Here is a 23,252-nt window from a genome sequence, read left to right as displayed (position 1 = left end):
TGATTGTGCTCATGGTCATTGTATCTGGTAAAATCTATCATTCTTGTTTTGCCATACTTGGTGTTTAAAATTAAATTAAATTGGATAACTCCCAAGATTTAATATCAACTAATGTCACAATATTCTACTCATTATATAAGTAAATAAATAAATAATTATTGGCAGGTTTGGAGATATCTGCTAAAGCAAGAAACATCGCAGTCGTAGATCCTTCTTACCCCTATGTGCGTGAATTTTTGGTGTGATTACCCCAAAGTAGAGGCGCATCCCATATACATAATACATGCATTGTTTGCCTACATGCATACATTAGTAGAAGATGTTTTAGGGTAATTTCAGAATCAGAAATATGATTTTTATAATGTTTTATTTTCTAGAGGTAATGACCATATTAATCATTTACAACTTTTGCTTACCAACAATGACATGTAACTTGAATTCATGCTTTCACGGAGAACAAATTTTTGTATTCAACCTTGAAATGCGTCCTTTTTGTCGGTGGATAAGATATATATATATATATATATATATATATATAACAACACATGAACACTTGAAAACTCATACATCTAGTTTGGGATCCTCAAATAATTTTATTTGAGGAAAATACATTTTTTCCAATGATCAAAACCATCTATTTTTAGGTCTTCATTTATAGATCATCCTTACAATTTTTAAAAAATTAGTACAATTTGAAACTAATTTCGACATCCAATAGACATGATGTTCTAAAAATGTTAATGTACTAATCATGTGGTGGTAGTGGTAGTGATAGAGTGGAGGTAGTGGTGGTGATGAAGGTGGAGTTGGTCAATAACTCAATTGAGTGGTGGTGATGGGGATCAAAGGTGATGGTGGTATGGTAGCAGTGATTGTGGAGGTTTTTGTAGAGGTGGAGGTGATCTTGAATGTGTATGGACAAATAGAGGTTTGGATTGGTGAAATACAAGTGGTGGAGTTGGATGTGAAGTGGAGGTGGTGTCATTTTAAAATGAAATGATATTTGAGGATTATAAAATAAAAGTTCTATCTGTTTATATATATATATATATATATATATATATATATATATTTTAAAACAACACATGAACACTTGAAAACTCATACATTACATACTTACTCACCTCTCTTTCCCACGTGAGATGATTGTAGTTTTTTCACCACCCTTTTTGCCAATTATGTCGTTTTCTTTTTAATTAGGTTTTATTGTCGTGTAGCTGAGAGAGGCTTCAACTTCAAGCCTGCATGAGCTTCAGCCCACGTCAAACTAAGCCCAGCCTACCCAATTACTGTGAATTTCTCATTTTGCCCCAACGTGGGTAGGTGACAGTAGACTCTAGAATCATCTCACTACTGGCTCCCAATGCGTTACTATAGACTGGCTCTTAATCGCATACCAGTTGCTTAAAAAGGTCAACCACATCGGCATAACATCCGATTCAGTTCAGATTGGTTCTTCTAAATCACCACCTTCTTTCTCTGCTCTCTTTCTTTGTTTCTCTCTAAGGGGTGTTCTGAGGTAAAGCTTGATTCTTTCCTATCTGGTAACTTCAAATTTTCAGCTTTTTCTTTTTCTTCCTGAACAAAATTACATTTTTGTGATATGGGTTTGATTCTTTTATCTGAACGTTGTACACAATAGCTCCGTTTGGATTTTAACTATTTATTATTGTAATTCTAGTTCGACTTTCTTGATGATCTTAAAGATCTGCCTTTTATTCTTCATAATATGCCAAATGTGTTTTTTTGTCCCCCAATTCCTGTCATTTTTTTTAATTTCTTATTGAGAATTGGACGACTGTGACTGAGCTTGAATTCTTGATTATCTACTTGGATTTAGTGTTTTTATTGTTTGTCTGTGTGTTTGTGAGTTCCATGACTGTTCATAGATCTCATCAGTTCTCGCTCTGGGTGAGCAGGATACTGGTTGCTCTGATTTGTTTTTACAAATTTTCCGCGTGATTATATGTTTATAATAAATTTTTCTTGAAAGCTGAAAGTTTTGTGGAAAATATGGACTGCTATTCTGAGGTCTTACTGTTTGGAGTGTTTATGCAACAAAAAATGGAGCTGGTAGAGCAATCAATGACTCATCTTAAATTGTTAATGCTATTTTTCAATTTAAGTCTAGTTTAAAGTGAAACGGTTCAGGGCTATATAATATGTGTGTTTGTGTGTGTGCGCATGTTCTGCTCCATTAATTTTTCAATCAGGTCTTTCTTGTTGTTTATCTAATAGTTATTTTGCTTAGATCACGTTGAACCATGGTGAAGGGTGTTGCTGTTCTTGGCTCCAGTGAGGGTGTTAAAGGAACCATCAACTTCACCCAGGAGGGAGATGGTATGTCAAATGCTAATTGATTATTCATGGGATGTATATTGCTACTGTACTGTTCAAATTGATTGCTTTTGTTTATTCCAGGCCCAACTACTGTGACTGGAAGTATTTCTGGCCTCAAGCCTGGGCTTCATGGTTTCCATGTCCATGAATTTGGAGACACAACCAACGGTTGCTTGTCAACTGGTAAGGACCATTGACCAGTACTTGTCTTCCTTTAAGTTCTGGTGGAGTTGGGGCAAGATCAAAGAACCAAAGAGTAGATCTCCACTCTGTTTCCATAATTTATATTCTTGTATCTAATGGTCAACTATCTTGTAGGACCGCATTTCAATCCTGATGCCAAGCACCATGGTTCCCCTGAAGACGAGATTCGCCATGCCGGTGATCTTGGAAATATCACTGTTGGGGACGATGGTAGATATTGTTTTGCTCTTTCTTTCTGTTTCTTAATCGCCTGAACACCCATTTTGTTGTTTATTGACAACTTTGTGGTCATCAAATTTACTTATTCCTTTGTCATTGCGGTTTGTTTAACACTCTAAATTTCTCTGTTTTTATTATTGCGTGGGAGGCATGGTTTTCTTGTTAGTTACATTGATAGGAAGGCTCAAACGGGAATTGAATACTTCAATCTATGTCTATTGCGACGATTTGATACTTTCTGAGTTTAATGTGTTTTATTTTTTTGCTTTAGGAACTGCAAACTTCACAATTATTGACAAGCAGGTATAATTGGCCTCCATGTTTACTTTTAGTTTATGCTATTTGTAAAAGTTTTGTACTCCACCTCTCTTTGAAGTTCATTTCCTCTTGTATAAAGGTTACATTATTGTTTGCAGATTCCTCTCACTGGACCACAATCAATCATTGGTAGGGCGATTGTTGTCCATGCAGACCCCGATGACCTGGGCAAGGGTAAGTTTTAGTGCTCTCTCTCCCTCTCAAGTGTTTCCATCTTATAGCAATTAGCATAATGAGGTAGTCAGTGAGATGGGTCCCACCTTGACACCTTTCAGTGGGTTTTCCCCACTCCACCTCTGTCTGTAGTAAGCGCTCTTGTAGTTTTGAGTAATTTTAGGCTGCTTCTCATTCCAATTGGCATACAATAGCTGCTGAATATGTGCAAATCATTTGGGACTTGGTATATTTTTGTTTGTTTTTATCATTGTTTTTTCTTGTGCCTCTCACCCTTTTAGATGAGCTGAAGACGCTGAAGAGTATTGGTTAACTGTCAGTTTCTAGTTCCTATGAGTTATTTTCTATTTCCATGTCAATTTTAATTACCATCTAGGTGTGAGCTGAAAAACCTGACAGTTCTGTTATTTCTCTACTTTGATCTGGCATCCATACCCCTTCTAATCCTCCCGAACAGCTCCTAGTCTTAGTTAGCTCTCCTAGCTGCACTAGAATAACTATTTATTATAGAAGAGTATGGCATCAGTCAATCTTCTTTGCACGAGCATTGAGAGAGAAAATAAATAAAGAGTAAGCAAGTAAACTACCGCGTGAGTGATATCTTTACTGAGGTTTTTCCTACCTCCCTTAGCGGGGAGAATGCCTTACTTGGAATCTCAAGCATTCTTTCTTCTTCACTTGCACAAAGCCCTTCTGTCGCGAATACAGTGCAAAGATTTTCTTCTATCTTCTTTGTTTGTGTCAGAAAAAGAATCAGTAATCGGATGCTATAGAGGAAGATTCAAAAAGTTAAGATATGCCAACTAGCTCAAGTCCCACAGTTGATTCAATAGCTTCAATAGCTGTGTTCTCTTTATATCTATCAATGAGGGCTTTCCAGACACCAAATGGATCAAAGAACTAATTCTTTTTGGTCTGACTCCCTGCTTCCCATCTTTTGTCCAGAGCTAAAACGAGTTATAAAGCCATATTTAGGTAGCAATAACCCCTTTTTCAACCATCTGACGTGGTAACATGAATACAATCCATTTTTTGGGTATTTCAGAGGAGCCCAAAGGCTCTCTCTATGAAATCCTACGGTCATATCTTTATCCTAAGGGCTATAGAACTCTCTTTGGCAAGCATTAAGCCGTCGAACTACCGACTCTATAATAAGCTTCTACGTGCTATATTCTCTTTGCCTAACACTCATGTTGTACACAGGTGGACATGAGCTTAGCAAAAGCACTGGAAATGCTGGTGGCAGGGTTGCTTGTGGTAAGCTGATTGGATTAATCTCATTAAACAAAATGCTGATCTTACAGTTGTCGTCATATACTTTGGACTATTCTTGTTGTATGATCATTTTAAGGTGCTTTTGACATCTCTGGAAATGGACGGTTATCCATGAAATTACATTGGTTTACTTGCAAAATCTTGGTTTGCTTAGTTTACAATAGAAATGAGAAGGCGAACTTGAATTAAGTTGATTCTATGTGGTTTATAGATATTGTCTTTTGCGTTCATCTGTAGAGGTCTATCTAGGTTGCAAATTTTTTATAGAGGTCTATGTTGCACAGTTTTTGTGTTGTATTGTATAGCCCTCTGTTATCTAGCTTTTATAATTTATATTGTATTGTAGAGGTTGGTTGTAGAGGTCTCTCTGTTGCTGCGTAGTTTTATATTGTTTGTGAAAGTCTACGTGCTTATAATTTTATGCTCTGTTCTATTTTTGTGCAGGTATTATTGGTCTCCAAAACTGAACTTGATCACAAAGCTCAAGACAAGACATGCAGTTTGAGTTGAATGCACTAGTTTCTATAAGCTTTGAGAGGGAACCGAACACAAAACTCCTTTGAATAAGAAGATACATCTGTCATATTTGGCTGACATTGTTTTGTTTGGTGCTATTTATAGAGTGCTTATGAGTTTGTGCATGTTTGTTTCTTTATCTCTCTTCAATGTCGCTGGTTCAAATTCGAAACTTCAAGGATAAAGAGATCGTTTATCTTACGACTCGGATGATTATAAGTATTGTAACAAGAAAGATGATGACTGAGCGATGATGAAAATGATAATGACGAAGGTAATGATTGCCATAGTGGTTATTGAATAAACGAGATGATACTGGATTGACCAATAGCTAGAGAAGATGATCGTAATTATTATTTATTATTATCCTGAAATAATATACATTGGGTTTAGTGTCGATACAACATCCCCAAACCCTAGTGCAAATTCTTTAATAATTAAGCAAAATTAATAAAGCGCAAGGTACTTGTAATTTAAGTGTTTTAAGAGTAAAAATTCTCTCATGTCTTTAGATAACAAAAGTGACATTGCAACTTGATAAGCAAAATAAAATGCAAGGTGAGCAATTAGTGAAATAAAATGTAAAGTGCTTGTAACTTTCTCTCATGTCTCTAATAAAAAAGTGACATTGTAACTTAATAAGCAAAATAAAATGCAAGTTTAAAATAAAATGAATAATTATCGTTGTACTTGAAGTTATGTGTTTGGTGTTTGAATTCGTCTATCCAAATATCACTTGTATAAAATAAAATAAAAATTGTTAACAAAGCAAAGCTAAAAGGCCCATGGCTTTTCAAGTACAAATTTTATGAATTAAATTTTAGTTCAATTAGATTAAATAGAATTGGCCAATCAGTGTTATACGGATTGCCAAGATCAAAGAGAAAATCCAGTAAATGATGTAAGAGCATCCATATTGGGATGATGTATTTTCGAGAGTGTAAATCTACTTTTACATTCTCTTTATACTATTGTAAATACTATTTTTACTATAGCAGGGAAGATGTAAATATAAAAATGTATAATTGATTTATTTCACCAACCGTAATGCGCTAACAGTAAAGCACGCTCGCTAGGAGGAGAGAGAGAGAGAGAGAGAGCGAAAAAGGCGCCTAACTGGTTCTGGTCGACACTCCTTCACCCCAAAAATCAAAATCCAAAGTTTCTAGGGCTTGATTACTAAAGCCAAATTGCAATCGACTTCGTTATACAATTCTTGTGCGGCCTTTAACTGATCGATGTCCAGTACCGTGGAGAAAATCTCAGGGGAGCTTCATATGAGGCCAGAGCTCCGCAAATCCTTCAACCTCCTGAAGACCCATGCGTCCAAAGTTGCCAATTTTACCCTCCAATGGCAGGACCTCGAGGAACACTTCCTCTCCATCGACAATTCCATCCAATCCAAACTCGACCAACTCCAAAAACAACAATCCAAAGAGACCCATCTCACTCCCACTCTGCAATCACAACCCAGTTTCAAAGAAACCGAATTGGATTTCCACGACAATTCTAAAGAAACCGAATTCAATCCAACTGACCCCCAACCGAGTTCCCGATCCGATTCTAAAGATACCCAACTCACTGCAACCCTCCAATCCTTGAAAACCCAATTCAATTTCGTCGAAACCCAAGTCAAAACCGGAGAGTCTTTACCAGAAAGTTCGAGTTGCAATGGTGTCCCAATACATGATGGCAAGGCATTGCTACTGTATTTGAATGAGCATTTGAAAGAAAGGGATTCGGTGCGTGATCTCATCGCAAATGCGCTTAAGGTTTCGGTGGACGCTGGGACGCTCGTGCTCGAGGCAGTAAGATGGTTTTATCCATCGGAGTCAACTAAGGGAGATGGGGACCTTGAACTCACTGTTGTTAGGAAAAGTTGTGTGCTTTTGTTAGAAGAGCTGATGAAAGTGAGACCTGTGATAAAACCTGAAATTAGTCAAGAGGCAATGAAGCTTGCATTGGTTTGGAAGGCAAAGGTGAGAGGTCAAACGACGAACTCTCTGGAGGTTTGGGGTTATTTGCAGCTTTTGGGTGCTTTTGGGTTGGTTGGTGAGTTTGACAGTGATGAGACTCTGAAGCTTGTTGGTTGCATAGCAGAGCGTAAATGGGCACCGGAGTTATTTAGGTCTCTTGGTTTGGCCAATAGAGCCTCTGGTGAGTTTTTGGAGAGCCTTTCTTATTGTTGTTTTTTTTCCATCTTTATTAGATATTTACTTTATGAATTGGTTTTGGTGGCCTTGATTATTTGTAGTTTTACTCTTAGAAATTGGATTATCCGTTGGTTATGGTGGAACTGTGTGGCATTTCTGTAAACAAAAGTATATATTTAATTTAAGTCTGGTTAATTTGAGTGCACCTTTCTAAACAAAATTATATAGATGTCACGTTCTAAGCTTTGATGTGATATTGTTTCTTTACAAAGACTTATTGTAGTTCTGTCCCAAAAAAAAAAAAAAAAAAAAAAGACTTTAAAGAGGACAGTTCCTTATTTGATCACCCCACAATCCAGCATGGCCTGGCCATGAGACATACTTGTTGTATCATTTGGTGCTTTAGAGTTGTTGCAACTTGCAATGGCAGTTTTTGTTACCAAAATGGCGTCTTTACCTTTGTTCATGATTATGGTGTTTTAGTAACTCTCATCCCTTAATGAACATGTTATCAATAATGTAATGAGAAATTATTCACACCAAATATGAGATGTAAAGAAAATTTAAGAAGATTTTTCATACTTTACAGTTTCATTCTAAATGTGAATGATAATCTGTCCTCCAAGAGTTACAGCCCCAATTGTAGCATAAAAATTGGATATTCGTAGAGATATATATAGTTTTTCAATGGAAATGTTCTGATGTATATCTGGGCTGAAGCAACAATTTTGTGAACATTTTTAGATCGAAACAAATGGAGCCTTGTTATTATTTGGAAACATGGTTTAGAAGCTTTTAATACGTGACAAATACTATGCATATTTGGAGTTTCCACTAGTCTTTGAGGAGTATCAAGTACATGGCTACAGGGAAAGAAAGTTTGTGGCACCTATGCTCTCGTTATTGTGGATGTCTTCTGTTATTAGCTGCTAGAAATTCTCCTATTGTCATTTTTCATTTCATTAATGTTTGTGATTCCTCGTCATTTTGGACCATTTGGCTGTTTTTATTTTATGACGGTAGTCTTGAACTAAGAAAATCTTTATTGTTTTTTTTTGCTACCTCTATCAAACCTACAAATTTGTTTTGTCCTGTAGATTTTATCCAAAAGCTTGTATCAGAGAACAAGCGACTTGATGCTATTAGATTCATTCATGCATTTGAACAGCTTGACAAGTTCTCCCCTGTACCCCTGCTTAAAGAACATTTGAAGTTCGCCAAAAAGGATGTGAGTTGCAAGAGGGGGCAAGATCGTCTTAGTGCACAGGTATAGGTTTTGTTTCTTTTGCCTCTTCAACACTCCTTAGACTCAGATGAAACAGCCGTCTTTTATATACTGTATCTTATTAAATTAAACCCCATGCAGGATGAGGCCAGAGAGAAAGAAATAGTCGCCCTAAGAGGCATAATACGATGCATTGATGACTACAAGCTTCGCGTTGAACCACAATATTCTCCTGAAACCCTCAGAAAACGCATCACACAGCTGAGAAGGCAGAGAAAAGAGAGGAAAGCAACTCTAACAGCTCCTGGCCGCGAGACTCAGGTGCAACACCTGAGTGGAAAGAAACGTACTGCCCCTGATTCGAAGACTCAACCAAATAAGCAGAACAGAAATAAGCATCAGCGGACAGCTCCAGCTCCAGCTGCTCGAAATGCTTCTTTTAGAGAACCAGCCACAGTACATTCTGTACAGCCATCCTATCTTCGGCAAGTAGGCTTGTTTGAGAGTCGAGGTACAGAATACTTTTTAACATCAGCTGGAATGCCTGGACAAGCAACCACTCCTCCCAATACCTTCATATGGAACCACTTCCACCTTTAACTCACTGCGAGCATCTCATCTTCAGCAAGGAGGCTCATTCTTAGGGCAAGGTGCAGAATACTCTGCTGGATACTATGATTCGGCACACTGCACTCCTGATACTCATAATAACTTATCCGCTCGATCCTATGGTTTGGTGGGTTCCTCTCCTGTTACCCATACCCAGCACTTGACAGCTCGAGACTATGGGTTGAACTCAGCAATTGCGTCCTATGGACTGGAGGGCAGTAGTCATGCGTCCTCGCATATGAGTCCGTTAGCCACACGATATGGGACAAGCATAGCTGCAAATGGTAGGAGTGGGCAGTTTGGATCAGCAGGAAGCCCTCCACCCGTTCGCATTACAAATGGGAGCCCAAATAGTTCTATCGCTTATGTCTCTAGGGATCCAGTGAGGATGCCTAATTACAATGACCGGTCAGTGTCTTCCAGTAGTGGATATGGCACCCTGTCTCAGTGCCCGCCATCTATTTATCACCTTTAGCACAATCCTGGCATTCCTGGTAATTTATACTCAGCTGTTGGTATTTCTGTTCTGTGTTATGTTATGGGTTTGTGTTTGTGTTTTTCAACCATTAGCATAAGAGAACTGTAATCAATTAGATTTTTTAGCTTTTCAAAGGGTGGTTTCGGGCGAGAGCACATTATATCAGGGGTCGTTGCCTTTACCACGCTGAAAATTACAAGGCTGGTGTCTGGGCCAGATTTGGAGCACGTTGAAATTAAGATCCTTTTACAAAGGTAAAGATTAATGTTATGTGTCGCTTTACTTTACAAAAAGAAAAAGAAAAATACACACACATATATATATATATATATATATATATCTAATAAAGAGATTTTGGGGTCCGGCCTGATTCGACATTTGCATTTACAGTCATATGCCAACCCAACCCAATCCAACCCAAGAGGAATTGGGCCTACATGTTTGTGTAATGGGTCCAACTGGGGATAAGATATTTTGACCTATGTCCCAAACCCAATTGCCAGCTAGACGACATAAGATCTGTGACAAAATTACCCATTTCCTAAACTAAAATGGTAAGCAGATTTTGCATTTAATTGAATTTCATCTGATTATAAAACACCTCAACATTGACAGACTCATAGTTACTATTTTGATCGCAAAATATACACCCTTGTGGTGAACCAGATAGCCGCGGTGGAGGAAGGACTTGTAGTATCTCTCTAGATCTGGCAACAACGAAAGACTCCTAACGTAATTCGAATGGGTCACTACGAATTCTATTTCAATTTTATGAATTATTTATATTTTAAGTTTTCATTCATAGATCATTTATAAAAAATTAAAAAAAAGGAGACAAATTGAAAATTATTAAGGCTAAAAAGAATGATAAATTGAAAATTATTAAAAAAAAGAAGAAGACAAATTGCTCAAACAAAATAAACGAATACGGACGGTGTTTCAAAAAAAAAAAACTCGAATGAATGATAACCATTAATTGATCAAATGGTTTTGAATTTAAATTACTTCTGCAGATATACTTTTTCTCTGAATACCTAAAAGATAGATGGTTGGGATCACCTGAAGGTAAATAGTGTATAAGCCCAATGACCTTTTTCTTTTGAAAGGATAAAAAGTTAACAAAGAAGCCCAATCACATATCATGGCCTATATTACATTTTGTATTTTCGAAAAGAAAAAACAATTTCGATTTTTTTTGTTGGTCTCAGACCATTTCAATTTTTTTTCTGTTGGTCTAGGAGAAACGAGGAGCAGAGCAAAATACACAGAGAGAGCGCGAGAGCGATAAACAGAGAGAGAGAGAGATGGGTAGAGAGGTCTCAGAGAGCTGCGTGGACAGTCTACTAACAGAGATGGTCTCTATGTACTGCAATCGACTATACGCCAATAAGCCTGAGCTCGCCGCCAGCAGGATCGACGCTATTGGCTACCAGGTCGGCCACCAGCTCTCCGAGCGGTACACCTTCCCGCACTCTATCTCAAACCCCTTTCTACGCCCTGCCCTCCATGATTGCTCTTCAATTTCATTGTATTCGAATAGCCTCTGTTTGATTTCATAGCAATTGGGCTTTCAGATCTGAAATGCGTATTTTCAAGTGTTTGATTTTAAGTTTGATTTCAGACTTTTTTCTCTTTTTCGTTTATAAGAGTTTGGTAGGGTGTTTGGTTGTTGAGAAGTTGTAGGAAAACAGACCACCTGTATGCATATGCGGCCCTTGCCTTTTTATTTTTTGATCCCAATCAAATTATAGGAATAGGAGCAGTGAGTGAGAGTATATGTATCTGTTTACTTATAATAAAAATGGAAGGCATTTTTGAGGGTGCAGCCAGTGATGATTAAATTTTACTTGTTAGGTACACAATGGAGAGGCCTCGGTTTACTGATCATCTAGATGCAATTAAGTTCATCTGCAAGGACTTCTGGTCCGAGCTCTTCAAGAAGCAGATAGACAACTTAAAGACCAATCATAGGGTAAATTTTAGAATCAATTCTGAGTTGGGGTTCTTTTTCATTGTGTGAATCTGATCAGAGTAAGATGGTCTTTGTTTATATTGTAGGGTACTTTTGTATTGCAAGATAATCGATTTCGATGGGTTTCACGCATGTCCCTTGATCCGTCTTCTGAAAACGGAGACTTATCTCAAGAGAATTCTGAGGCTGCGGATGAAAGCAAGGCAGCACAAGAACCAAACATGCATCTCCATTTCTCATGTGGAGTCATAAAGGGGGCTCTTCATAACTTGGGGATTGCTTGTGCTGTTTCTGCTGACACATCCCAGCTTCCTGCTTGTAAGTAGCTCTCCATTTAGCGGTTTTGAATTATAAATACATTTTCTGTGCACATTAAGTTACCTTTACAACCCTCGATCATGAATTGTCTTGGGGTTCTTAATATTATGTTGCATGATGATCATTGTTGCAGATTGTCTATTCATCAAGCTAACAATGCTTTATGTTGAATTGGTTTTCCACGAATATAATCTCCTTGACATGTGAAGTCGGATAACTTGACTTACCTGCAATAATTCATTGCCCTCCTCAATCCACTTATGTGTTAAGCATAACTTATTGCAGTGTTAATTGCTTATGAGTATACCATTTCAATACTCTTACCAAAACTTATTTAAGTTATGGTATTTTGAGCTACTGAATATAAATGTCCAATTGTTTCGCACTAGTCATGAAATTCAATGGTCCAGTTATGGAATTGTCACGAGATGATTGGTCACCTATGCTAGTTGGTTTAATGGTCTTCAACTTATTCTAGGTGGCTCATCTTTAATTAGAGAACAGTGAATTACTTGGTAAACATTAAAAAGTGGAGAACTCTTGGGGAATTTTGCTGTGCGAGTTGCAACCATGCTTAGAATTCCAAGTTGCCTGCATAAAAAGTGACGAACTCAGCCATAATCTGTCTGGATAGCAGCACCTTTGAACCCTGTATGATCTGCTTCTGGGCTCAAGTATCTGTTTCCTATAAGATCGACACTTCTTAGGTGAATCATAGGTTTCGCCTTGACTATTGCTTGGGATATCAATGATGTCAGTAGATCCAGTAGCTCGTCCTGCAAAATTTGTTCTGCCCTAATACTAGCATCAAAAGCCTTGACTCTTCTCCTCTACTTTAGTCATAATTCAGAGTTAACCCTTTTTTCATTCTAAATTTTTCTAAATTAGAAAGGACGGGTGAGTTTTATCCTTTGGGAATTTTCCTTTGTTGTTCTTGCTCCTTGATTTCAGTTTGAATCAATAAATATCTATCTTCTTTTATACTTGTTTTTCTCATCATTATTTCGTGCACTGAATCTGACACGATTTTATGACCTTATTGACAAATATTCCATTCATTATAGTTATCTTCTTGGTTTACTGGCACTCCCTGTTGTAATAGTGTTTGTTTGAAATTATTGAACAGGTTCATTTGTGGTTCGTATAAAGCCCTGATGAATGCTTCTCCAAGGAACTGTCAAAACAGTTAGGGTTTAATACATCGACTTATCAAGATTTGTAATCTTCTCCTCTCTCCTTTACAAGAGTTTTTACTTGATTTCAGAATTTCCTTGTAATCTTCAAACTAACACGAGTATTTGGGAAAAATCTCTGTTGCAACTTGCAATGCTATAGGAGAATGTTGAGAAGCAAAAATTGTTTTTATCCTTATATGAGACGGTGTCCTCCTCGCATCAGAAAGTTTGCCTGAACTGAGACTACATGATTGTATTTTATAATTAGAATGATGATTTAATTATGTTTTATTCAGTGAAATCCTCAAAATTTTATAGGAATTAGGAATTTGATATGTGATATGATGGGCCTACTGTCCGTTCTCCTTGTAATTCTCATCCAGCTCAACCAAATGCAGAACCGTTGGATGATTTTAAACTTGTCTCTAAATGAAATTGGACGGCTGAGACACAAATGTTATTTAAAATTGACGAAGTAAGGATAAGTGTGTGTGTTTGTTTGAGATAATGAACTTATAATTCAAAATACCCTTATTTAATGGAAATGTAAAAAAGAAATCAATTTATCAAATGGATAATATATTTAAAAAATATTGTTTGGCATTGTCAAAAGGCTAGTTATTTATTAAAAAATTGTAGGTGTTTCCTAGATTTTATTTAAGGAAGTTTCTAGTAAAAAATCTCACCAAGCGTTGGTAATTATGGGTGTAATGATATATTCCGTTATATTTTCCAAATAATGAGAGCAGTTAAAATCTTATTAGAAATTGATTCGAGTAGTACTACTGTAATAGTCCTAGTGGGAGTAAAATTAGGAAGATAATGGATTCCACCTCAACCGTCGGTGGTGCGCTCTAATTGTCGTCTGCAAAAGGTCAAAAAAATTTATTTTCTATTTAAACCCCACACTTCTCTTAGTTCACCCCATGTTCTAGTTCACCCCAACTTTTAATTTAAATTCTCACAATTTCTAAGTAAACCCCACTATCTTCCCAAACTACCCTTACATACACCCCAAGCTGAAAAAATAAGAAATAAAAGAGATTTTCTATTTAAACCCCACAAGCTACCTTTAGAGCCATGTCAATAAACTCTGCAGTCCACACTAACACGGTAAAACAACTCCAGAGATAAATTCATTTGACTCTTCCCTTATAAATTGGGACTGGTGTCTGAGCTTTTTATTCAGTGCATCATGGGTTGGTGAGAATATGTATAATTTCTGGCAAGCCTATGGGTGTTATGGAATTGATTTTAATTTCCTCTTATGCCTGAGTTTATCTGCATTGAGATCTTTATGATTGGAGAATGAATATTTTTTTTGTCTTTGTTTAGATATGCATCAAGTCAATATAACCAGTGTTTATTTCTTCTTTTGTCAATCTTCTAAATTGTTTCCCTTCAATGCGTTCTTATCATAATATCCTGTCTCCTAATTAGTGTTCTAGATGTGTAGAAGTAAGGAGAAGGGATATGAGACGATTGTAAAAGATGATTTCTGTGATGAGGTTTGGCATAAGTCCCAAATTCCCATTCTTAATTGTCAAATTAGAATGCTTATTTGCCTCGTGCATCATCTCATCATTGTTGTTCTTATTGTTTTTAATTTTCTTTTTTACATTTTGTTGTTTTTAAAATAGAAAAGCAATCTACTTAATTTGAAGAGTTTCCTTTTGTTTGATTTAAATATCGAACGGAACAGGCCCATGGGAGGGTGGAAAGATTTGCACACGTGTCCAAGCTGTATGGTTTGCGTGGTCCCTACTACACACACCACTTTTCCCTCTCCTCTTTGTTTTTGGTTTACAACTCCCCCTACTTCCGTGAGAAACAAAACAACTACAGGTTTCTTTGCGTTCGCTTTAAAATCCAGAGAAGCTACAAACCACATACCACACTCTCTTCTTTCTTCTCCTCCACTGTTTCTAGGGTTTCGTCGCTGCTGTTTTTCTTGTTTTCTTCGCTTTTAGTCTCCCGAATCTCCACCACGACGGAGACAATGGAGAAGATAGAGTCGGATTTGAAAGAGTCTGAGTTCAAGCAGAGGAGCCTGGCCAAGGCGTACGATATTATACATGCGCAAGCTAATTCGTTCCTCATTTTTACTGTGCAGTGGAAGGACCTAGACGACCACTTTGAGTCGACTCGGAACTCGCTAGAGACCCGGTTCCGTGAACTCGAGGCCCGCGAGGAGGATATCGGAGTCCGGGAGACGAAGTTGGAAGCCGAAGAGTGGGAATTTCGCTCGGAGAAGGAAGCAAAAGCCTGCGAGTTGAACGGCCTTGATAGATTGATCGATCAGAAATCGAAAGAGGTAACTGACTGTAAAAACCACTTGCATTCACTTTTTTCATTGATTCAAGAACACAGCGATGAGGTCATTGTTCAGGAGAATCGGTTGATGGAAGTTGAGAAGTTTGTTAGAGAGAAGGAGATGGAGTTTGATTCTATTGACCGGCGTGTTAAAGAGAGGACGAAAAAATTGAATTGGGTTGAGAAAATTGTGGAAGAGAAGGAGATGGAGTTTGATTCGATTGACCGGCGTGTTAAAGAGGGGACCGAAAATTTGAATTGGGTCGAGAAAATTCTGGAAGAGAAGTCGAAATTTGCCGAGTCTAAGGAGGAGGAAGTGAAACGCTTTCAAGAAGCGTTGAACAAGTACGTTGAGGACATAGAGTTGAAGAAGAGGCAATTGAATGAGATTCTTGGGTCAATTGAGAAGCACAAGAAAGAGTTTGATTTGAAAGAAGAGCTAGTTGAAGCAACGAAAAGATCGATTGAGGAATGCGACAGGAAGTTGATATTGAAAGAGGAGAAACTTAAGTTGATTAAAAAATCGTTAGTGGAGTGCTCTAATACACTCGAATCGAGAGAGAAAAATATTAAGGAAATAGATTTGAAAGAGAGAGATTTTGGTATGCGTAAGAATTCAATGGAGGAGTGGTCGTGTAAACTTGATTTCAGAGCGAGGGAACTTGAATTGATGGACAAGAGGGTAAGTGAACGCCTCAACGAGGTTAAGTTGAAAGAAAAGAATTTGGATGAACTCCAAAAATCGATCAGAGATGGCGAGAAGCATTTGGATAAAATGTCTAAGGGACTTCAAATGAAAGAGAGTCAACTTGAAGACCAGGTCAAAGAGCTTGCATTGAGGCAGAAAGAAGTTGATTCGATCAAAAAATCCAATGAAGAACGCACCCAAAACCTGGAATCAAAAGAGGCACAACTTGAAGACCAGGCCAAAGAGCTTGAATTGAAGCAGAAAGAATTATTTTCGATAAAAAAATCCACTGAAGAACACGCCTTAACTTTGAAATTGAAAGAGAGGCAACTTGAAGACCAGGCCAAAGAGCTTGCACTGAAGCAGAAAGAATTTATTGTGATAAAAAATTCCACTGAAGAACACAACGGAATCCTGAAAGCAAAAGAGAGGCAACTTGAAGACCAGGCCAAAGAGCTTGCACTGAAGCAGAAAGAATTTATTTTGATAAAAAATTCCACTGAAGAACACAACGGAATCCTGAAAGTAAAAGAGAGGCAACTTGAAGACCAGGCCAAAGAGCTTGAATTGAAGCAGAAAGATTTTGATTCGATCAGAAAATCCAGTGAAGAACTCATCCGAAACCTGAAATCAAAAGAAAGGCAACTTGAAGACCAGGCCAAAGAGCTTGAATTGAAGCAGAAAGAATTTGATTCCATTAAAAAATCCACTGAAGAACACACCCGAAACCTGAAATCGAAAGAAATGCAACTTGAGGACCAGGCCAAAGAGCTTGAATTGAAGCAGAAAGAATTTGATTCGATTAAAAAATCCACAGAAGAACACACCCAAAACCTGAAAGCGAAAGAGAGGCAACTTGAAGTCCAGGCCAAAGAGCTTGAATTGAAGCAGAAAGAATTTGATTCAATCAGAAAATCCACTGAAGAACTCATCCAAAACATGAAAGAAAGGCAACTTGAGCAGAAAGAATTTGATTCGATCAGAAAATCCTGTGAAGAACACATCCAAAACATGAAATTGAAAAAAAGGCAAATTGAAGACCAGGCCAAAGGGATTGAATTGAAGCAGAAAGAATTTGATTCGATTAAAAAATCTACCGAAGAACATACCCGAAACCTGAAAGCGAAAGAGAAAACTAATGCCCTTCATTCTCAAGTGAAGATTGAGCAACTGGAATGTATCCCTTCCAACCAGGCCTTTGTTCCTTCTTCTGCAATTAATCAATCCAGCATCTATAGGGATGGTAGAGGCTTGCAGTTGTTCATGAATGAGCATTTGAAGAGAATTGATTTAGTGGGTAGCGAAATCTCAGCTGTTCTTGAAGCCTCATTGGACCCAGCAAAATTGGTTTTGGATGCAATGCAAGGGTTTTACCCCTCAAACTCGACTGTAGACAACAGGGAGTGTAATTTTGATTTGAGAGTTATTAGGAGGAGTTGTATTCTTTTGTTAGAGGCTTTAAAGAAAGTCTCACCACAAATTAATCCTCCGGTGAGAGAAGAAGCAATTAAGTTGGCGGGTGACTGGAAGGCTAAAATGACGGGGGCAACCGAGAATTGGTTGGAGATTTTGGGTTTTTTGAGGCTTGTTACTACGTATGAAATCACCTCTGAGTATGATGGGAAGGAGCTTCAAAGTCTTGTTGCTACAATTGCCGAGTATGAACAGGCAACTGAATTATCCCAGGCCCTTGGTAGCACAGAAAAGGGATCTGGTAAGTTCTTTTCATTTATTTACTGTTTTTTTCACATTTTTGGATCTGAGTTTATAATTTGTATAGTTAATTAGGTTATATGTTATATTTCTGACCCTTGTCAACCCAACAAATAGAAGTCTATACCAGAGCAAAATGCCCTCTGCATGTTGTGGGATGGGATAGGCCTGTGAGTCATTGTCAATTTATAACAGTGATGACCCATGAATGCCACAAAGAACAGTTCTGAAATTCTGATTTCTTGCCTTATGGGAGCTTCTCTTTAGAGGGAAAAAGTTTTAATGATTATAATTCTTATTGTAGAGTAGCATTGGTTACAATTTCCCATTGGACATGCGTTTTACTCTTGTTTTTAGAGCAGTGTTGAAGAGTACTTGTTACTCAAAGAAGTTTCTGCAATCAATGATTTTTAAAAATGTTTCAAAACCATTGTCCTTTTTAGGCCTTGTTATTTTATTCTAGAAAGATGATATGTTACATTGCAAATTGTTTTTCCCTCTTTATTTTTTTTATAAGAAATGCTTTGTCCTTTGTGCTGTCCTGAAAATCATTAATGGTTTAAGTTGCCCCTACTTTATGAATATCTTGTTCAAGTCTTTTAGCATCTTGATACCATTTCGTCCTAGCTCTTGTTATTGAAAATTTTGCTTGTACTTCTAAATTAGCCATTTGGGCAGTCTCTATCTCCAACTTGCCCATAATACCGTCTGATGCTCTCATATATTCAAAACAAGACTTTTCTTAATTTCGGGGTTTTGCTTGGTAAGACTTGAACCTAATAGCTATCCCCATCCCCACTCCACACAACACTCAAAGCACAATTTGCACATAATGCTATAAATATGTTTTAATATGTTAAGTTCAGAATTATTCACTCACTAACCTGTCTACTGCAATTTTTTTTTTTTTGGCACAGCCAGCATCATTTGTTCCCCCGTCAAAACTGAGAAACCAGAATCTTCCCTGACCAAAAATGCAGCAGCTGTTTCTTCTCCGAATCTTCAACTAACTGCTACTACAGATGCAAGGAATTTGCAGGGGTTTGTACATGAGCTTGCGAGAGGGAATCATTTAATACAAAGTGAAACTTTGGCTGCTCTTCAGACGTCGTTGGACCCAGCAAAATTTGTGTTGGATGTGATGCAAAATTCTTTTGCTCAATACTGGGGAAATGGGGATGTTCGTTCTAGAGAAACTGTCATGTTGAGTTTCATCAACCTACTGGAGCAGCTAATTTGTATCTCACCGCATGTTGGACCTCATGTGAAGGATGATGCAAGAAATCTAGCAATCCAGTGGAAAGAAAAAATGGGAGCTGATACTCAAAATTCATTGGAACATTTGGGTTTTTTGCAGTTTATTGCTACATATGGGTTGTTTTCTACCTTTCCTAGATATGATATGGTATCGCTTCTTGGGAGGATTTCTCAGGATAAACAGACTCGAGAATTATGTCAGAAACTCAGTTTTGCAGATAAGATCCCTGGTAAGTTTCTTGAATATGAATTTTCATGTTGTGTTCATTGTGCTGTTTGTGTTTAGCTTACCATCAATCTTGTTTATTCCTTGGTAGGCTCTTTAATTTCCTTTTGCAATTTACAGTGTTTTGGCTATAGGTGTTTGTAACTCTGAGTGTCCTATATCCCATTCTTGTGTCACTTGTGCTAAAGTGATAATTATCTTTGGGTCGGTATTGACTGCTAATGGGTCGAATATTAGCAAATGGCTTGAAGATTTTTAATTTCGAAGATAAAATTCATGATATGAGGTTAGGAATTAGGAAAATGTACAATGAAGTTAAGATTCACTTAGAATATTTTATAAAACCCAACAAAATCAATATGTAAACAATCCCTTACATTGGGTTTTATAATATATTCTAAGTGAATGGTTTATCACTCTGTGGTTCAGAACCTCAGTATATTTATGCAGATTTGTAGCTCTTGATTCGTTTTATATCCAGTTTGTTGTGAATGATTATCCTCTCCTACTACTAGAGTTGGTGAATTCATGTTCTTGCTCCACTGGTATTCTGTGTTTTCCTTGCATAAATATGATTGTGTTCTCTGTTCTTCTTTTTCCATCCTAAATATTTTTTCTTCTTTTGTTAATGCATTTGCCAACATTACCCTCTTTTAAGTTTGGGCTATTGTATTCTCCTTTTGAAACTTCCGTGGAGTACTTTGGTTAATCCTGCAATTTTTTTTTTACATGCAGCCCATTTTATTCGGAATCTTATTGAAAGAAGGCAACTGATTGAGGCTGTTAGGTTGATTTGCACATTCAAGTTAATTGACACTTTCCCCGCTGTTCCACTCTTAGAAAAGTTTGTGGAGAATACAAAGAACTGGAACAGGAGAATTTGCAAGACAAAGAAATCACTAGATGAAAAGGTACCTTAGCTCTTCTTTGGTTGACCAATATTTGGTTCCTGAATATTTAAGTATAGGAAAATTGTATGGCTGTAAAGCTTACGTGCTATGTTTTTTTGCTCACAGGTTAAGGTTTTAGATAATGAAATTGCTGATTTAAGAGCTGTGATTCAGTGCATCAGAGATTGCAATCTCGAGTCTGTATACCCATCTGGGAAGATTGAATTACAAATAGCTATGGTTGAGAAAATAAAGGAGGGTCAAAGACGTTCAGCGATATCTCTTGCCTGCAAAGTTGGGCGACAAGAGGAGAACAAATCTCTTGTCTGCGAAGTTGAACAACATGAACAGAGTAAAGTTATTGCCATCAAGACTGAACAACAAGAGGCTAATAAGTTTGAACAACAAAAGCAGACAAATTGGAATAAACGCAGAGGGGCTCAACCACATCAACAACAACAGCATCCAAATAAATTCCAACGAACGGGGGGATCGGCTGCTAGACTATATCGAATGCCAACTTCCTGTCCTGACTATCAGCATAGAAGTGTGCCATCTTGGCAGCATGAGAATTATAGACACCCTGGGCGGTTTGGTATGGCTGCGGCCAACGAATATGGAATTGGCGCTAATTGTGGACTGCGGCAGTTTGGTATGTATGCCAACGACTACGAAACTGGTGCAATGCTGAATTCTGGAATACATCGGCCGCATCACTTCACCCCCAGCCCTCCTCCACTTGGCACTTATCAACCCTAGTATGAACTGCCTCAGATGTGTACATAGTAATTCCCGAAAGGCGGCCGCTCCCCAGTCTGCAGTGCTGCTGCCCATCTTTGGTAGGTTGCCAGCCTGCTTGCTTTTGTGAGTTGCACTACTTCCATTTTGGAGAAGCAACTGTAGGGAACCCTTGACAACATAGATGGAGCATTTGAAATATTTTGGGAACATGTTTACTGTTCATACAATGTTTTTTGGTCTGTTTTGTTCTAGGCTAGATGTTTATGTGGATTTATTACAGGTTAGTGATAATGTTAAGGCAGTACCTGATTGCTGCACTCTAGTTTCTTTCTTTAATATATTTGGTTCACCACCCTGATTTGCATAAACCTCTTTCACACGTGATGTAATTTCTTTTTTTGTTTTTTGTTTTTGTCACACTGGAATAACAATACCAGGGCAAAATGCCAAACAACAACATTGCAACGTAGACGCCACAACAACGTTTCTAAGATCAAGAATGATGATGGGGTTTGGATTGAAAACCCAGAGGGAATTAGACAGACTGGAGGAACATTTCAAAAATTTGTTTACAACTGGTGGTCACAGAGATTGGGGGGATGTACTTGATTGTGTTTCTCATACTGTTAGTGACAAGATGAATGCAGCGCTGACTAGCCCAATCTTGGAGGGGGGTGGAGGAATGAAAGCCCCAGGGCCTGACGGGTTTCAAGGAATGTTCTATTAGGCGTATTGGGACACCATTCTTGTTGAGGTGCAAGGGACAGTGAGATTTTTTGGAAGGTATTGTCTTCCCAATTTCCCTCAACTCAACCCACTTAGTGCTGATTCCGAAAATCCCGTCTTGAGACAGTTTCCCAATTTCATCCAATTGGGTTGTGTAATTATTCGTATAAAATTCTCTAATTATGGCAATAGGCTCAAACCTCACATGCCCAACCTCATTCATCACATCCAAAATGCCCTTGTCCATGGGTGCCAGATTCAAGATAATATTATCCTGGCTCATGACGTATTCCATTACTTGAAGTTAAGGAAATCGAAGAAGATGTTCGAAATGGGAGTCAAACTTGATATGAATAAAGTGTACGACCGCGAGGAGTGGGATTTCTTGGAGGCTGTGATGATTAGAATGGGGTTCACTGAGAGATGGGTGGAGTTGATGTATCACAACGGTGCATTTTTCTGTGATCCTTAATAGACAGCCAAGAGGAAGATTTAAACCCACCTGCGGATTGAGACAAGGAGACCCACTCTTCCCGTACTTGTTCTTATTAGTGAGCGAGGTTCTCTCCTTATTAGTGCTTAAGGCTTGCGAATCTGGTTTTTTGCAGGGCGTCAAATTAAGTTGGTCGGGACCTACTATCTCCCATCTCATGTTTGTCGATAATAACTTAATTTTCCTAAGGGCCTCAGAGCAGAATTGTACAGTCTTGTAAAGCGTCTGGACAACAAATTAGTCTGGCCAAATCAACTATCTTCTTCAGCCCCAATACTCAATCAAATTTAGGCCAGCGTCTCTGCCATATTCTTGGGATATCATAGGTTGATGATCCTGGGAGGTATCTTGGTCTCCCTACTATTTGGGGCCGCTCAAAGTGTGAGGCACTGCTATACATTAAGGAGAGGATTATGTCTAAAATCCAAGGTTGAAAACAACAATTTCTTTCGCAGGCAGGTTGTGAGGTTCTGTTGAAAGCAGTGGTTCAAGTGGTTCCAACTTATCCAATGCACATCTTTGTGTTCCCTTCCAAAATTTGTAAGGAAATTGATTCGTTAATGTCAAATTTCTGGTGGGGGCAGAGTGGAAATGAGAAAAGGATACACTGGATCAGTTGAAATTTTTAGATCTCTCAAAACAGTCTGGTGGTATGGGCTTCCGTGACCTTCATGAATTTAATTTGGCGTTGATAACTAAGCAATGTTGGAGACTCATCACCGAACCTGACTCTCTTTGGGCAAAAACTTTGAAGGGTGTTTATTTCCCAAATGAAATTTTTCTTCAAGCCAGAAAGGGTAGTCGGGCTTCCTGGTGTGGGCTAGTTTACTGTAGGGGATGGATATTCTGTTGCAAGGCGCTCACTAGCAAGTTCTTGATGGCTCTCAGGTTAGGCTATGAGTTGATAATTGGATTATAGGTTTTGAGGGTGGAAGGCTGCAACCAGTGGCTAATGGTATGGTGGATTTAGAGCAAAGAGTCAATTCCATTATTAATTTTGATACCCGTAATTGGAACCTCTATCTAATTCGACACCTGATTGATGATAGAGTTGCTGAAGCCATTTCCAAGATTAAATTTGCAAGCCTGAGGAATAAAGATAGACTGGTGTGGCCTTTCAAAAAGAATGGATTCTACTTCGTAAAATCTTGGTATAATTGGCTGCATAGCTCTTCAATTACTCGGCAACAAAATAGATCCTTCTCTTTTCGCAATGTTGATGTGGTTTG

General features: G+C 38.0%; 4 protein-coding genes across 7 annotated transcripts; all 4 read left to right on the top strand.

The window, feature by feature from the left end:
- Positions 1-1,321: 1,321 nt before the first annotated feature.
- CSD1 (copper/zinc superoxide dismutase 1) lies at positions 1,322-5,171 on the top strand. 2 transcript variants are annotated; one of them, XM_008219920.3, is made up of 8 exons: positions 1,322-1,519; positions 2,252-2,340; positions 2,422-2,523; positions 2,659-2,754; positions 3,035-3,066; positions 3,180-3,255; positions 4,459-4,512; positions 4,975-5,171. In XM_008219920.3, exons 2-8 carry the CDS (start codon positions 2,265-2,267, stop codon positions 4,995-4,997), a joined length of 459 nt encoding a protein of 152 aa, XP_008218142.1. In that variant the 5' UTR covers positions 1,322-1,519; positions 2,252-2,264; the 3' UTR covers positions 4,998-5,171. The 2 variants fall into 2 exon arrangements, with proteins under 2 accessions (XP_008218142.1, XP_016651950.1); XM_016796464.2 differs by having other exon boundaries at positions 1,358-1,544.
- A 923-nt stretch (positions 5,172-6,094) lies between these two features.
- On the top strand, positions 6,095-9,816 carry LOC103318594 (FRIGIDA-like protein 1). The gene is given in 4 exon segments (XM_089051503.1): positions 6,095-7,203; positions 8,297-8,466; positions 8,566-8,997; positions 8,999-9,816. Coding segments are annotated over 4 exon segments (2,031 nt in total). The 5' UTR covers positions 6,095-6,284; the 3' UTR covers positions 9,509-9,816.
- Positions 9,817-10,815: 999 nt separating this feature from the next.
- On the top strand, positions 10,816-13,277 carry LOC103344717 (Transport protein particle (TRAPP) component). Of its 2 annotated transcripts, XR_016126611.1 has the most exons (5): positions 10,816-10,973; positions 11,372-11,483; positions 11,570-11,801; positions 12,928-13,019; positions 13,137-13,277. XR_016126611.1 is itself a non-coding variant. In XM_089051508.1 (4 exons), the coding sequence occupies exons 1-4, from the start codon at positions 10,816-10,818 to the stop codon at positions 12,954-12,956; spliced, it is 531 nt and encodes a 176-aa protein (XP_088907634.1). In that variant the 3' UTR covers positions 12,957-13,277. The 2 variants fall into 2 exon arrangements, 1 of the variants encoding a protein (XP_088907634.1); XM_089051508.1 differs by having other exon boundaries at positions 12,928-13,277.
- A 1,522-nt stretch (positions 13,278-14,799) lies between these two features.
- On the top strand, positions 14,800-21,172 carry LOC103344716 (uncharacterized). 2 transcript variants are annotated; one of them, XM_008248339.3, is made up of 5 exons: positions 14,800-15,290; positions 15,366-17,691; positions 18,608-19,177; positions 19,909-20,084; positions 20,190-21,172. In XM_008248339.3, the coding sequence occupies exons 1-5, from the start codon at positions 14,976-14,978 to the stop codon at positions 20,820-20,822; spliced, it is 4,020 nt and encodes a 1,339-aa protein (XP_008246561.2). In that variant the 5' UTR covers positions 14,800-14,975; the 3' UTR covers positions 20,823-21,172. The 2 variants fall into 2 exon arrangements, with proteins under 2 accessions (XP_008246561.2, XP_008246560.2); XM_008248338.3 differs by having other exon boundaries at positions 14,800-17,691.
- The last annotated feature ends 2,080 nt before the right edge of the window (positions 21,173-23,252 follow it).

The sequence above is a fragment of the Prunus mume genome, linkage group LG1, assembly GCF_029339155.1.
Source record: "Prunus mume cultivar Tortuosa linkage group LG1, ASM2933915v1, whole genome shotgun sequence".
NCBI lineage: Eukaryota > Viridiplantae > Streptophyta > Magnoliopsida > Rosales > Rosaceae > Prunus > Prunus mume.
This window is presented reverse-complemented; position numbering and strand designations above follow the sequence as displayed.